Source organism: Tympanuchus pallidicinctus, unplaced genomic scaffold (assembly GCF_026119805.1).
Source record: "Tympanuchus pallidicinctus isolate F22 unplaced genomic scaffold, pur_lepc_1.0 scaffold42, whole genome shotgun sequence".
NCBI classification, from domain to species: Eukaryota; Metazoa; Chordata; class Aves; order Galliformes; family Phasianidae; genus Tympanuchus; species Tympanuchus pallidicinctus.
Genome location: NW_026294761.1, coordinates 1,112,850 through 1,128,314, shown reverse-complemented (window position 1 = coordinate 1,128,314; position 15,465 = coordinate 1,112,850). Strand labels below are relative to the sequence as shown.

General features: G+C 50.4%; 1 protein-coding gene across 1 annotated transcript; it reads left to right on the top strand.

The window, feature by feature from the left end:
- The first annotated feature begins 3,462 nt into the window (after positions 1 to 3,462).
- Positions 3,463 to 14,729, top strand: SLC25A37 (solute carrier family 25 member 37). The gene is made up of 4 exons (XM_052701989.1): positions 3,463 to 3,743; positions 8,625 to 8,853; positions 10,746 to 10,802; positions 11,665 to 14,729. Exons 1-4 carry the CDS (start codon positions 3,531 to 3,533, stop codon positions 12,183 to 12,185), a joined length of 1,020 nt encoding a protein of 339 aa, XP_052557949.1. The 5' UTR covers positions 3,463 to 3,530; the 3' UTR covers positions 12,186 to 14,729.
- Positions 14,730 to 15,465: the final 736 nt, after the last annotated feature.

The following is a 15,465-nucleotide window of genomic DNA, read 5'->3' as shown; positions in this document are numbered from 1 at the left end:
CTGCCAGAAATGGGACTTCTTTAGAAGGACTGCAGCACTGCATCCTTTCTGCATGGTACAAACCCTTGTTAGGTGATGAAAACACACAGAACTGCCGATGCAAGTGGGTTGCCAGAGCCTGCAAGCAGCACAAAATGGAGGCCCAGGAGGAATGCTGCATTGCTTTGTGCCTGCTAATTACTTCCAGATGTATGGGCTCTGCAGCAGCGGAGGAAGCTCTTCGCAGTTTGCGACCATGTTTTGTGGCATTCCTTTGTGCCCGGTGCACAGAGCATGACATAGACCTGGGGTAACAATGCTGCAGGGCCGAGCTTGGAATGGAACATTGGGGCATTTGCAATTTCAAATGGAGGAGTTGGGGGACCTGCAGCCCACCAGATGCATCCCTATCTGGCAGCAGCACCCACCCTGCCCACACCCTCCCCAGTATCATCCTGCAGCAGCAGTACCGGGGCTGGCAGATATGGGACTGCTGATCAGCTCTGAGTAGAATTCAGAGTCCTTTTTGCATTTTTGTGGGGGATTTTTGGTTGTTAAAACTTCCTGTTTCTATAAATAAATAAGTAAAATCCCAGTCCAGCTGGCTTTTCATTTGCTTGCCCGTTTGCAGAGCTCCCATCTCATCCTTTGCAGCTGAACACGAAGCGTTGCACATCCCAGTGACAAAGCTCAGTCATTGCAATGCCAACAGCTGATGGCAGAGCATTGCCACCACTTTGGGTGCATCCCACACCCCTCATTTTGCAGCTTGCCCAAAAGAAAACACACAGCAGAGCTGTGCACAAAGCCAGCAGCCTCTTTCTGCTCGCTGCCACCCAAAAACCCTACAAGCATGGCACAGGGCTGAGCTTTTCCCATTGTTTCCCCGGGGCTCCAAACCAGAAAGGCGAGCTGTTGAAAAAGATTGGGTGCAGGAAGTAAAGCAAAAAAGCCTCAATTATAGCCAGGGACCGCCTCTCCCTGCTGCATTAATCCACTGAACGAGGTAAATTAGGTCAGATTATGGGAGCACTGAAATAAAACCCACAGGCCAAATTCCTCACATCCACACCTCCCAGGCTGCAGAAACGTGGCTCTACCCATGCAGAGATCAGTGCCCAGCTTGCCTTGTTTTCCATTGCTCACCTCTCCAGAGCAGCAAGTACATGGCACTGATGCTTGAATAAATGGGTCAGCCCACTGTGGAGACAAAACAATCCACTTTGCTTCATTTGCTCATAGAGATAACAAATAACAGGAGAGCATTGTGCTCGCAGGGCGAACTCGGCACAGAAAGTTCAGGTTTGAAGCAGCACAAAACCTGCACTTTTGACCCATTATTTCTACCTAAGGGCGGATCTAAGGAGCAAACCCACACAGGTTGCTGCAGACTCACTGCTTAAAACCTCTTTGTAGGTTTTGCATCTTTTTAGGAGGAGCAGGGGTGGGAATGATGGGTTGAAGGCAATGCGGCCGTGGTGGGGAACTGACAATTCCTGTTGGCTCTGCATCCGCAGCATGCAGGATGGGGAATAGCAATGCCTGCTCAAAATGCCATGGGGGTTTCTTGGTGTTGGACACGAAGCTCAACCTGATTGCACTGCAAAAAGGAGTGCAAATGAGGTACATTTATTTAGATCCCTTTTCTTTGCACTGCACTGCTACAAGGTGTCTTTTCCTTGCTGCAATTAGAAGGCCAATTACCTGCTGTTCATCACCCCAATTAATAAAGTATCCTGCAACGTGCTGCTGGAAGGCAACTCTCTGCACCAGGTCTTCCCTGCCCACCCTTCAGCCCACACCAAACCCACGGTGGAAACTGGGAAAACGCCCCAAAAAATTAATAATAATTTAAAAAATTATGTATCTCACTGGATCTGGTAGATAAACCCCAACTTCAGGTTCCCAGAAGGTGCCCGCCCACAGATGGGACACTCCTGCCTTATCTGTGTGGGTACATCTGCTCTGTTCTGAAGCTCCAGCCCCGATAAACGCTCTGATGGGCTGGGGAGGGTCCTGCACTGAGCTGGGAGCAGAATGCCACGCTGGGAGGGCCATTTATTTCTCACCTTATGCTGTTTCATAGCTGTGGCAGGGTGCAGAGGCCCCATAGAGGAGGTCAGCAGGAAGAACTCGGGCCTTATGGGTCTGAATCACCCTGACTGTGTGATGCAACGTGCGTGCAGATTGCAGCTGTGCATTCTGCAGTGACCCACTGGCATGAGGATGAGCAAACCTGCAACCAACCCGGCTTTTCAGCAGCACGGGAAGCTTCGCCCTCTGCTCCATCCCTGCTGATGGAACCTGGGGCCAAAAGCCATTGCTCGAGGCTGAGCTGTCGCAAATGGAGGAGGGTCTGTAGGTACATTGAGTTGAGTTCATGTTGTTGGTGGATGGCTCCGATGCGCCATGCCAGTGTGGAAACAATTTCACAGAGTGGGAATAATTCCAGCTCGTCTGCACAACGGGGAAAAAATCCCTGTGCATCATCATGCCGGCATCTCTGCTGCACCACCCGCTTGTGCAGAGCTGCTGCGGAAAGGATTCCTTGCAACAAAGCTGCTTGAGATTAAACTATAACCTGGAAACAGCTCTGCATGTCACTTTGATCCAACCCATTTCTTATCAGGCAGCAAGAGGGAGGGCTGTAGGGGAAAGGGCTCATTATGGTCAATGACAACACGACGTCTCCTCCCTGAACGCATTGGGAAGAGGACCTGTTGCTTACAGAGCACGAAACCTCCGTGAACCACGTGCAGCAGTGCTAGGAAGTGCCGCTGCCGAGCTCGAACTCGGCCCTTTGCCTGCACGAGGCTGCATTACAAGAAGGAAGTTCTGGAGGGAAGTTCTGGAGCCCAGCCTTGATTTACGGCCGCGCCTTGCCCAGCAGACGGGGTGATGCTGAGGGCACCCACGTGAGATGCGATCTGCGCTGGAAAGCAAGAGGGATGGAGGAGCAGCAGCGCAGGGCTGCCTGTTCCAGCCGTGCCCGTGGCTTTGCCTATTTTAGAGGGCTGTACAGGACAGTGCAGCAAACGCGTGCCAAGGGCTGCTTTACTCTCAGCAGCCCCATAAGCTTCAAAAATAAAATTAAAATAAGAAATAAAATAAAGCCAACTGACGGCAGGCGCTCGGCCCGCTCCCTCCTCTCCGCCCCTTAACGCACCGCTTCCCCCGAAAGCGCGCGCTGGCACGCGGGAGGCGCGCCGCATTCCGCCCGCCGTCCCGCCCCTTTCTCCCCTTAACAACCATTCTCATCCCAGCCCTCCTCCCCATTCGCCCGTTGCCCTGTCAATCTTCCGGGCTGTGACGTCACAAGCGAGAGCCAGCCTGTTCTCTCTACCCAATGGGAAGAGGAGGGCGACGGAGAAGCATTTCTATTGGCCGCCGCTGTGAGGCCCGGGGCGGGGCGCGGGCGCGGCTTTAAAGCAGGGAACGGGAGGCGCGCGCTCCCCGTGCCGCGCCCCCCCCGCCCCCCCCCCAGTCCCGGCCCCCCCCCGCGTTCCGGGAATCCCTTTTCCCGTTCTCGATCTCCGCTCAGCTCCCAGCGAATGGAGCTGAGCTGCTCCGTAGGGGGCAGCACGGCGGCCCCACCGGGGCCTGGGCCCCCAGGGCCGATTCCTGCCCCTTCTGTGACCCCCCCGATGGAGGGTGAAGATTACGAGAGTCTGCCCAGCGGAGCCTCGCTTGGCACTCACATGTTGGCCGGGGCGGTGGCGGGGATCATGGAACACAGCGTGATGTACCCGGTGGATTCCGTGAAGGTGCGTGGGCTGGGGACGGCGAGGGGGTGACCTGGGACTGGGCTCTCCGTGATGCTGGAGATGCACGGGGGGGGAGTGTAGCGGTGCAGGGTTTGATCGTGGGGTATGGAGTTGTGAAAGTGGCATGTGTGAAGGGCATGGACGTGCAAAGGGGGTGTGTGATGGGTATGGGTGTGCAGAGGGGGTGTGTGCACGGAGAGCTGGGGTGCAGGGTGTGTTGATGGGGCACAGAGCTGCAAAAGGGATCCATGCATAGGCTGCGGGGGTCCTGGGGCAGTTGCATGGAGGGAGGGCAGTAGAGGGTCCTGTATGGGGTCTGGAGGGTTGCATTCCTGGAATGCGTGGAGTGGACGTGCACGGGGAAGAGGAGCTCGTAGGCAGTGCAAGGAGAATACGTGGATGAGGGATGGAGGTGCATTCTTGGGGTGTGTGTGGGGGGGGAGTGCATGCACAGAGTGTGGGGCTGCATGCATAAAGTGCTGGGGGGTTGTGGTGTGCGAGGAGGGGGGCTTAGAGAGCAAGGGGGGAAGTTTGCTTGGGGGAACAGGGCTGTGTTAGGTTGTGAGCACACACAGCCCCCAGGGTGCTCTGCCAGGCTACACTGTGCTGTCATCTCTTCCTGTTCTGACATGGGAGCTGCACAGAGCCCTCCTGGGCAGCCTCAGCACGCTGTGCCCGCCGGCTTTACGCAACCACAGTGCAAAGGTGCATGCTGTGCTGCTCTGTGTCCAGCCTTGGTGTAGCAAAGCAAAGTCCTCGTGCATGAACTCAGAGCAAGATGCCATCAGGGAAATTGCAGGAGTTCTCCTCCTCCTCCCTGCAAGCTTTCTCCTCTTGTAGCTTAGCAAACCATGCATGGTGTAAATACGGAGGTGCTGCTGGTTTACTGCAAAGCACTTTTTTTTCCCCCAGCAACCTGTGTGCCTTGGAGCTGGAGGGAGCTGCTGCCTGCAGGTCCCTGTAGGATCTTTGCACTCTCTAAGGAACTGAGCCTAATTAAGCTCATTACCGTCAACGTCTTTCATTCTCTCAACATCTTTCCTTTTCTTCCAATAAGGAAATGTGCTTTCCCTGCTCCAGGTGATATTGCTGGGATCAGGGCACGGCCAAGCAGAGCCTATGGATGCTGCACAAAGTGGGGTCTGGGGCACCTGAGCTGTTCAATGGCCTCCAGGAGGAAATGTTTTGGCCCCAGCAAGTTTTCCCTCTCAAAGAGAAAAGGAAAAGATCACAATTTGGGAGAACTGTTTGTTTCAGTCACTTGCGCCATTCCTGAACACGACATGCATCTGTGATGCTGCTACCCCTCTGGGGGGCTGTGGGGTTGCAGCCCATGGGAGATCCCCGGGGTAATGGAGCTGTGTGCAGGTGTCCCTGTCCAGCCAGGATCATTGTGTGTGACCCACAGCTCTGCTGCTCTATGTGCTTTGGCACTGTGTGAGGCATTCCCAGCACTGTGGCTGTTTGTTTTGGGAGGGAGATGCAGTACTGGTCGTGTTCTGCCAGCTGAAAGTTGGAGACCTGTGGTTATTGGGAGTTGTTTGGTGTCTGTTCCTTTGCATTATTTTCTTTCTCATGGTGCAGGAAGAACGAATTGCAGCAAGGAGCCGGGGCATGCAGTCTGTCTGCAGGGCAGGAGGGTGAATGGGGTTTGTTGTAGGGATGGAGCAGTTTGGGGGCTTGGCTGCTTTGCAGCTCTTCTCCAGAAAGCATGCACCTGAATAGGACGGAGGGCAGTGCTCCTGTGAGAGCAGGTTTGGGATGTTTGGGTTTGGTGGTGAACCTGTGGGTATCAGTGCATGGCCAGAAAGAGCAGTTTGTCCTGTTAGGGGATGCTGTGGGTGCTGCCAGCCCCAACCAACCTGTCACCCCACCCGTGGTCACTTTGCAGCCACACGTGGGGACTGGGCACTTGCTGGGAGCTGCTGCAAAGCAGAATGGGTGACTGGGAGCTGCATGGTCACAGGGGATGCCAGCTGCTTTGTGCAGTTGTCCATCAAATCGGTGATGCTTTGCAAAGAAATACAAAACTGGAGAGCTGGCTCTTGTTAGCAGAACGCTTCTGGACAGAAATCCGTCCTCGCCCCATGGCTTGTGCCAGCTGAGAAACGTCTGGGAAGTGTCTGCCTCTTTCTGTGCTGAACTTTGTGCAAAGAGAGCAGTGCAGCACTGACTCTGTGCTAGTGCTGCCTTGGAAGGAACATTTCAGAGCTTTTCGGGTGTTTTCAGCCTCTTTTCATCATGCTTAGATGGCCGTACATCTTCTGGGATGCGGTAAGGCTTATGTACTCAAGCACTGGACTCCCTTCTTTAGGGAATCCTGCACGGTGCTGTGTGATGCATGGGTAGTGGTGGGCACTGCTGCTCCACAGGGATGCCATGAATCCAGAGCTGGGACTTTTGCTTTTGCTTCTGGTGCCCATGCTGCAGGTAAGGCTGCCCGGATGCTTGCTGCCTTACGCAACAGGATTACTGGAGCATTTCTGGGCTGTTTAACAACAGGGGTGTGAACTCCTGGAGGAGCTTGCAGGCTGCAGATAAGTGTTGGAAGGGCTGTGCAGCAAATCAACTGTTTGCAGCCTTTAAAGGTGCAGCGCTGATGCTGTGCTGCTGCGATAAATTGATCCAGCTGCATGGGGCTGGCATGCAGCTGGGTGCTTAGGGAATACTAAGGAGTGTTTATGCATTTTGCCATGTGAAAGCAGGTGGATGCCCAGCAGGAATGTAGAGGTGCTCGAGGTGCTGCAGTATTGCATGTTGCTTGCTCTATGGCACTGCATGCTCCCAGACATCTCTGATGCTCCGGCTCCAGATGCATGCTGCAGTTGCACTGGTTTTGAATGCATCCCAGCAATGCACTGAGCTGGAATCAGGCTCAGTTTTGCAATGTGAGGGTGGAGCTTTGAGTCTGCAGCAGTGCACAATCCCTGCTGCAGCTGGTGGGTGCTGCTGAGTCATGGTGACAGCAGCATGGGACCTCGTGCATGCAAAGCAAAAGATGCAAGCTGCTCTGCATCTATTTTTTTAAGCACATTGCGAGATTCAGAGCTATTGTTTCTTTTAGAGGAAAACTGAGCTTTTTAGGTTTGTTTCCAGTTGTTTCCAGTTGCCATGTGCTCTATACCAGGAAGCTTTGCTCGAGGCAGCGAAACTCCATTCCTCAGCGCAGCTCCTCCATGCTAAGCAGCCTGTGAACTTTCTCCAAACACAGGGCATGTTTTGCTGCAGCTGTGTAGCTCTGTGTTCACCTCATGCATTCTCAGCTGCAGGCATCTGTGCAACGGGACCACAACTTTTGCATATTGAGGTGGTGTATTTTCGGGGAAAGGCAATATGTGGTGCAAAAAGGGAGAGTTCTTTCAGTTGCATTCGTCACCCCAGATGCTTACAATCTGCAATTCTCCTAGCTGCTCACTCGCATCACTTTGCAAATGCAATTCTTGTGCATTTTCTAGAACAGCTACTACAAATGCAGTAGGTTGTTACTCACACACTGCTTTACTGCTCTCGTTAACAGTTTGGCTTATGATTCTGGGTTAAAGTCTGCAGTTCAGCCCCGATCCCTTGATCTCAGAGCAGTGGCCGTGGAAATGCCTTTCAATTCTCAGGCAACCAAAGGGATCCAAGGTCCAAATCAGCAGCACGTGGATTTGGTGTGTTCTCACCTCGAAGTGCAGCCCTGGGATTGCTGCTGGTTAATTGCAGAAGTGAATTGATGAGTCCTTGTGCAGAAGCACAGAGGGATGTGGGGGATCCTTCCTTCTGGGGCTGCTGTTTGCATCACTATTGCACTTCTGCAGAGCCAAAGATATTAAACCAGGGATTTCCTGGAGGGATTACTTGCAGTGCTGCAGCCCCACTTGCTGCGCTGCTATTGCAATATCAAATGCTGAGTAGAAAAGGGCTGATTTTCACCCCTCAGCAAAAAGGGTCAAGGTGTAAAGTTGGTGCAATGCATTTCTGGGCTTAAACTTGGTACAGAAGCAAAGCACTGTCTGCAGTGCTGAGCCTGTAGCAGCAGACCTGACCTTCAGGGCTGCCTGCTCCCTTATCTGCTGCTTATCACCTCATTCATGAACTGCTCTGACCCTAAACGGATGAGCTGGGTTCAGCACAGTGCAATGTGTCTGTGGGTGAAACTTTGCTCCAAAGCTTGAAGGTGTCCCTTGAAAGCTGCCGGCCTCTTGGGAAACTTTGGAAGGTAATTAAAAGGAAGAAAAACTCCCCAGGGATTTTTGAGGAAGGATGCAGGTAACACCAAAGCCATGGAGCTGGTGGATGACCAGAGGGCAGGTGATCTCCAGCAGCCATCCTTGGGTCCTCCAGGGGTCAGATTGGGCCTCACGCACCTGATATGGACAGGGACTCATCTTTTTGCCCTTCAAGGAAACCCATTTCCCAGTCATGTGCCCTATAGCTCCATGTGGGCATCAAAGCAGTGAGCAATTGCAGGAGGAACACGCTGGGGCAGAGACAGAGTGTTGCAAGCAGGAGGCAATTAGAGCCCTGGCTGTGTTTCTTCACCTTTGTCTTTTGAACAATTGCACTTAATTCCCCGTGCATAAACAAGAGCAGAGGTTACACATCCACCAGCAGAATTCTGACATGTTGGTGTTGCAATGGAAGCGTGGACTTTGTGGGGTTGTTCTGGCAAAAGTGTGAATAAATGGGACGTGGCTGCATTGGGGTTCTGTGGGCGCTCGGGGGGCTCTGAGCAAAGTGGGTTCAGCAAAAGAAGGCAAAGGATTTTAGGGTGCTCCTGTGTGGAGCCAGGAGTTCGACTCTGTGATCTGTTTGGATCAGCGGGGCCCATATGGGTGTGAATCCTGGAAGTCTTACATACGTGACTGAAGCCTCTCTTTCCTGTGTGCTTTCTTGCAGACACGGATGCAGAGCCTGCAGCCCGACCCCAAGGCCCAGTACCGGAGTGTGTATGAAGCCCTGAAGAAAATGGTCCTGACTGAAGGCTTCTGGAGGCCTTTACGTGGGATCAACGTCACCATGCTGGGGGCTGGCCCTGCCCACGCCATGTACTTTGCTTGCTATGAAAAAATGAAAAAGTCTCTCAGTGATACCATTCAGCATGGAGGAAACAGCCACTTGGCCAATGGTATTTTAACATCTATTTCATTGCATTAAAAAGTCCTGTGATAAACCTTCCTCTTGTTTGCTTTGCACCAAGCAGAGAGAGCTGGGTGGGCTCACACAATAAATAATTGGGGGGTTTTGCTCTGGTTATTTGACACAGAGGTGTAGTGACAGGCAGCATCCAATGAGGCATCCTGACATGTTGAAGAGGTGGTGCAGAAGATGCTGTTATCTCACAAGCATCCAGCCTTGGGCTTGCCTGGGCCACATTGAGTGAAGAGGAATGATCTTGGGCTGCTTATATGTAGGTTGCTCTGAATGTAACACCTTCTATTTATTCCCATGGAAACTACAACATCTACAGTAAGTGCAATAACTCTGCTTGACAGAGCAAATTCTTAGCTACAAAACGCTAGTTTGCAATTCAGTCAGCACTATCAGCTGTGTGTTTTCTCCAGCAATGAACAAGCCATGCTAATTAGCCATGCTAATCAAAGCCTGCACCAGCAGAGCTGCCCCCCCCCGTGGCTGAAATGGCCCACCCACCCCTCCCTGCATCACGCCCCTGTTTGGCCTTTGTAGCATCAATGAATGTCAGTTGGTGCCATTTTTTTCCCCCACTCATTTGTTCCACGTGCTTTTCTGTGTCAGGTGCTGTGTTGTCACACAGCAATAAAATATAATGGGGTATCAGAGGTTCAATAAAAAAAAACCAACATCCACCTCTGACATTGCAAGCCAACACCATCAAACTGGAGGCGTTACTTTTGGAGCAGCCCTCATTAAAATATGTAATGTATTTAAGCAACAAAATTTAATTTTTAAATTTTTTATTAAGACAATTAAAAAAAAAAAACTCAATGAAACCATAAAACCAACTGGATTTTGGATGTTGTTTTTGTGAGACTGATGCACCAATCTCTGGTTTGATGGAAGAAATTTCAGTTCTTAGTAAGGTCTCAAGAGGTTCATTAGAGATTTTTGATCTAATTTTGCTCTTCCTGTGCCTCATTGTTGACAGTTATTCACAAATGTACGTGCTGCCAAAAGTGATGACATGAATAAGGCAGACTGTGTGGCGAGGGATGTTTTTCTTATAAAAGTCTGGTAAAGAGACATAATGAGATTTTTGAGCTGAATACCTGATTGCAGCTCTGTATTCCAGTTGAAAAAGTGTATTTATTCGGCTGAAAATGGAGTTGCAAACATTGAATTTTTCTTCACAGTCTTGAAACAAATCCTCAGATTCCTTTATGGAAGCTGAAAGCCTGGCTGCATATTTTTTGCTGTTCACAGGGCTGTGTTTAGGCGCTGCATAAAAATGCATCAAATTAATAAAATCAAATTTGCCATTATTTGAGTTGCCGTGAGGTGACGGCAGCAATATGTGGCCATGCCCAGGTGATTTGACCCAACCAACTCAATGAAGAGCAGAATATCCTTTTTCCTTGCTGCTTTCCTGTGCCTGCCCTTCAAGTAGCTACAGGCTTTTGGTACCCATGGGAAAGCTGAGCTCTGCATTAGTAAAAAATGACTGAAAGTCAACGGAAACTTCAAAGGGGAAGGTGTGGCTCGAGGCCGTCCTGCAGAGTCGTTAATGGCTGGCTAAATGTTTGCAGAATCTGTGCAATTAGTGCTTAAATGGCTGAAAATGCCTAATTAAAGATGCAGTGAGCCAGTTCTAACCATTGCTCATTCTTCAGTCCGGTGTAGGCTGAGTACAGCTGGCGAAGTCTTGTGTAGGCAAAGCCCTGTGAGTTGCTGGGAGAAGCCAACGTGACGCGGTCGGAGCTGGTTTGTGTTGGGCTGCCCTGCTTGGGTTTTTCCATACTGGAAACCAATTGTGTTGCTGGGTGCTGTGTTACAGGTCACTCTGTGCTCCCTGGATTGCTGAAGGATGCTTTTGTCTTGCAGGTATAGCTGGGAGCGTGGCCACGTTGCTCCATGACGCAGTGATGAATCCAGCTGAAGGTAACTGTGACCTGCACAGAGACCCTGAGCAGCCTCAGGGCCACCCCAGCTCTTTGCTGGGGGATGCTGCTTATTTTCTGAAAGGGAGAAATCCTGCCCAGGACTGCCTGGCTGCTTTAATTGCTGGAGCCTGAGTCACGCCACGCTCTGCCCATAAACTTTGCTTGTAGTGGCTGTGGTTTTTCAAAAGCTCTGGGCAAGCAGAGCTGGTCATGCTGCCCAACCAGTAGAGCAGCAGTAGGGTTCTACCAGCTGATGGTGGACTTCGACCAGCTGCTCTGCCTTCCTGGGGGATGTCTGATGATAGGAGAACCAACAGTAAAATGCATCTAAAATCAATTGGCTGGACTGCTGTTGGGTGTTAGTGTACTCAGCTCCTGAGCTGGACAAAAAGCAGTGAAAAACTTCAGAAAAACTGTTTTTAATGCTTAAAATTCTTTTTAATCAGAATAAATAACCTTTTACTAAAGACATATGTTGCCACAAATGAGCTCTCTTGCCTTATCCATCCGTCCTAATTCCATTTTAGCCTGACATGAGATCTCCTTGTTGATAGCTGAGTGACACGTTGATCCATGAACGTGTAGAGCTACCAAACCAGGGCTGAGCTGATCCCTTCCCATGCTTTCTGGGTTTTAGGGCAGGGGATGCAGAGGGTGCGTGGATCCTTGAGCTCAAAGTTTGCATACATGGAGTGGATCACTGCAGGAATGCTTCTTTGTGGGTTTGGAAGGGGACGCTGGGTCTGCGTGGCTGATGCTTGGAGCAGCACTTGGACCGGGTGTCGGGATGCCTGTTAGCAAGACCCTCATCTAATTAATCTTTATTCCTTTGGTGCCACGTTGGATGTTCCCTGGAGCAGTGGTGAAGCAGCGGATGCAGATGTTCAACTCCCCCTACAAATCCGTCTGGCAGTGCGTGAGGACAGTGCAGAAAACCGAAGGCTTCGGTGCCTTCTACCGCAGCTACACCACCCAGCTCACCATGAACATCCCCTTCCAGGCCATCCACTTCATCACCTACGAGTTCATGCAGGAGAGGGTGAACCCACGTAGGGAATACCACCCGCTGTCCCACGTCTGTTCGGGGGCCGTAGCCGGAGCCGTGGCTGCCGCCGCCACCACCCCGTTGGACGTCTGCAAGACCTTGCTCAACACCCAAGAGAACAAAGCGTTGAGTTCACTTAACATCACCGGGCACCTCTCGGGCATGGCCAACGCCTTTAGGACTGTCTATCAGCTGGGGGGCATCGCGGGGTATTTCCGAGGGGTGCAGGCACGCGTCATCTACCAGATCCCTTCAACGGCCATTGCGTGGTCGGTGTATGAGTTCTTTAAGTACTTCCTCACAAAGCACAAGCTGGAGAAGGGCTCATCCCTTTGAAGGACGTGATGCTGTGCCCTCTACTTGTGCCAGGAACACGCCAGGTCCCGGGGGGGGATGAGGGGGGTCGCAGCTGATGCCGCTTTCCTGTGGTCCTCAGCCACGTGTTCCCCTCGTCGCTTAAACAATAGTTTATGAAATACTTATAATAATATATATATTTAATAACTTTATTTTGGAGAGCCGAAATAATTGATATATATATATTTTTTTCTTTAAGCTTGAAGTTGTAGTTTACTCCTCACCAGAAATCCTGGGTTATACAACCTAGGCTGTTTTGTTTTGTTTTGTTTTTACAGCAGAATACCCTATCATAGAACTTTTATATAAAATATTAAATAGTTGGATAATGTTTATCCTTTATTTTTCTATATAGGTATTTGGTTGTTGTTGGTTTTGTTTTTTTTTAATACAATTACAGCTAGATGCTGAGCTGCTTTAAAAGGGCTAAATTCTTCCCTCACGTGCAAGGAAGACATGAAAGCATTTATTTTTATAGCCTGATTGGCTTTAATTACACAGCATTTAGTCCCCAGGCAGTGGTATTGTGTGAGTGTCCAGGGACTGGGGAGACTTTCTAGGGGCTGGGGGAGGAGGAATGGGGACACCCCTGTGAGGGACTGAAGGACACCAGGAGAGGCACCTCAAAATACCTGGGGTGGAAAAAAAGCCAATTTTTTTACAAGGAGACTCATAAAGATGTAGAATTGAAAAGGAGAGTATTTTTCAAACACTTTTCTAAAGGTACATTTTTATGGTGTGTGATAGCTGGAACTGGCTTTGTCCTCCCTTAACTTATTTGTATTTTTTCACTGAAGCCCTGATTCCGCTCGCAGGAGGGAGGGTTTGGGTTTGCTGCTGCAAAATGCTGGGATTTGTGTTCAGCAGTGTTGTGCCTGCTCTGAAGGGGATCCGCCTTATGGCTCCTGCTGGGAATGGCTCTTTCCATCACATCCTTTGTAGAAATGCTCATTTTTGGAATATGGCCCTCGTGTGAGGGTGGAGAGCTCCAAAATTCCTCTTTCCCACTTTGAGAGGGCAGATCTACACCAGTTTGTTGGCTTCTCTCAACTCGGTGCCACGCCACGCAGAGTGTGGTTTCTTTGGATGTCTCAACCTGTTTCTTTGTGTCATCAGCAGCCGATGACAAATTTGATTAATTTGGAGGATAGGAGGACACCACTCGGCTGATCTTGATTTGCACCTGGGGAAATCTTGTTCATACGAGGAGCTCACTTTCCTGGCAGCAGCTGATGATTGGGGCTGGTCCCATCCCCTCACCGCTGTGCCAGTGGCAACTTCTGCTCTGCCACGGATGTGTTCCCAGCTTGTTTTTGACACGTTTGGGTTGGCAGGCATCCCATCAGCCGGGGTGACACGAAGCAGAGCCAAACCTTCCTCTCCGTTATTTGGAGAAGCTGCGTTGACGTGCATCTCCATGGGCGGTGCTGCCTGTGCCTTGTGTAATCACAGTTACCTCTGTGCCAATGATGCAAGGAGGTCCTCGATGCCTTTTTGTCACTTAAGCTGAGCGAATCACTGTGTTGAATGCACCCTTTGTCTTAAAGTGCAAAGCTTAACCTCAATTTGCAGAGTTTTGGCTGGAGAAAGTCCCCAGCTCTCTTGCACACCAGGGTCCTCTAGGCTGGAGATGCTCCAGCCAGCTATTGGGTTTGGATGTCTTTTTTCTTTTATTTCTATTTCCGTTGACTTTAGAAACCGGAGAGTCACTAACAGGAACCAGAACTGCACAAACGTTGTCCATTGGGGAGGAGTGGATGAAAATCTTGGGTCATTTTATTGCTAATTGTGGCATAAGGTGGAAGTTAACAGCTCTTTTGGTGCAGCTTTAGGTGGCTCAGCCCACAGTCCTTGATGCATCGTCCTCTTCCTCTGCTTTGCTTTACATCACTGTGGCTTTTCTGCACTTGGAGAGAGTTGTGGGTCAGGGCACAGAGGCTGAGCTCGTTCCATTGGCTGTGTGCTGAGCATCCCAAAATGAGCTCCCCATCTCTGCCACTGTCCAGAAAAATGCGTGCTTTTCTGGTTCCCTCCCAATTGCTGAGCAACCAGGTTGCGTTGGGAGCTTGCTGAGAGCAAGGAGCAGTTGGATGTTCATAGATCTCTGCAGATCACCTTGGCTATTGGGTAAAACCAGTTGGAAATGGAACAGCTGTGCCCAACTGGTCTAAAAATTGCAGAAATTTAATGGGTTTCCTGCTGTATCCCTGCATTAAAGCCTCACCACCAAAGTTCTTCATCTCTCCTTGTGTTGTTTGAAAGTTTTGCTGCGAGTCTGAACTTTTATTTTAACCTGGTATGTGAATCGTGTACTGCTGCTTTATCTGCACCAAACGCACATATATTTAAGGGAGGATGAGTAACTTTGTCTGCAGTTTTGTTGTTGTTATTTTTTTTTTGCCTGCCTCGGAATTTAATGTGTTCTCTTGATGCATATTTAACATTGCAGGAGTTCGTCTGTGAGATGCTGCTACAGTTGTGTCACTGGAACTCAAGGAAATAATAAAACATACATAAATGCTGGTTTTTGTCTTCTTGGCTCGGGGCTCGTGGTTGTTCTTGGCTGTGTGCTGGGGAACTGGTGCCTTCTAGTGGTGTCCCGTGGTGTGAAGCTTTTCACTACCGCTCTCAAGGAAGCAAATGCTGTTATTCATTTATTTGTTTTGTCTCACAGTAGTTTTGGCCTGCGTGTGGGTTGTGGGCTCCTCTGGGAGCTGATTTGGGAATGGGTTTCCTTCTGCTGCTGAGATATGCAGAGTGAAGATGCACGTTCTGGCTGCTGGGCAGCAAAGCAGAGCAGCTTTTCCCACGTGCAAGGAAAACAGATGGGGTAGAAGCACCAGGTGCTGCTGGGTTGAAGGTAACACCCATTTCAATGGGGAATGTGTAATTTGCAGGGCAGTTCTTCCCTCAAGAAAGTGGAGACGACGAATTCCTTGGTACAGCCTCCATGACCCATTGCCGTGGCTGTGCCTCTCCCCAAGATGCTGATGTCGGATCTCCCTGTGTCTTCAAACCATGGCTTTGGCATTGCCTGCTGTTTTGCAGGCATGGGAGGGCAGCTTGCATTTTTATTTTTTAACCTTCAGTGCAAACAAAGGAGGTGCAGCTGCCCATCAGTGTCCCAGGGTGGAGATGTGCTCATGAGACAAGATAAAAGATAAAGTGCTGTGGAAGCTCTGCAAGATGTTTTGGACTCCTTTATGTTTCTATCTGTGTTGTAGGGACAATACTGAATCCCCTTTCCCCATTGTAGTGC

Excerpts from the sequence above, each read along its gene's own strand:
- SLC25A37 (XM_052701989.1), top strand. The coding sequence starts at position 3,531 with ATGGAGCTGAGCTGCTCCGTAGGGGGCAGCACGGCGGCCCCACCGGGG. Across the intron at positions 8,854-10,745 it reads AAACAGCCACTTGGCCAATG|GTATAGCTGGGAGCGTGGCC; the intron begins GTATTTTAACAT and ends TTTGTCTTGCAG. Across the intron at positions 10,803-11,664 it reads AGTGATGAATCCAGCTGAAG|TGGTGAAGCAGCGGATGCAG; the intron begins GTAACTGTGACC and ends TCCCTGGAGCAG.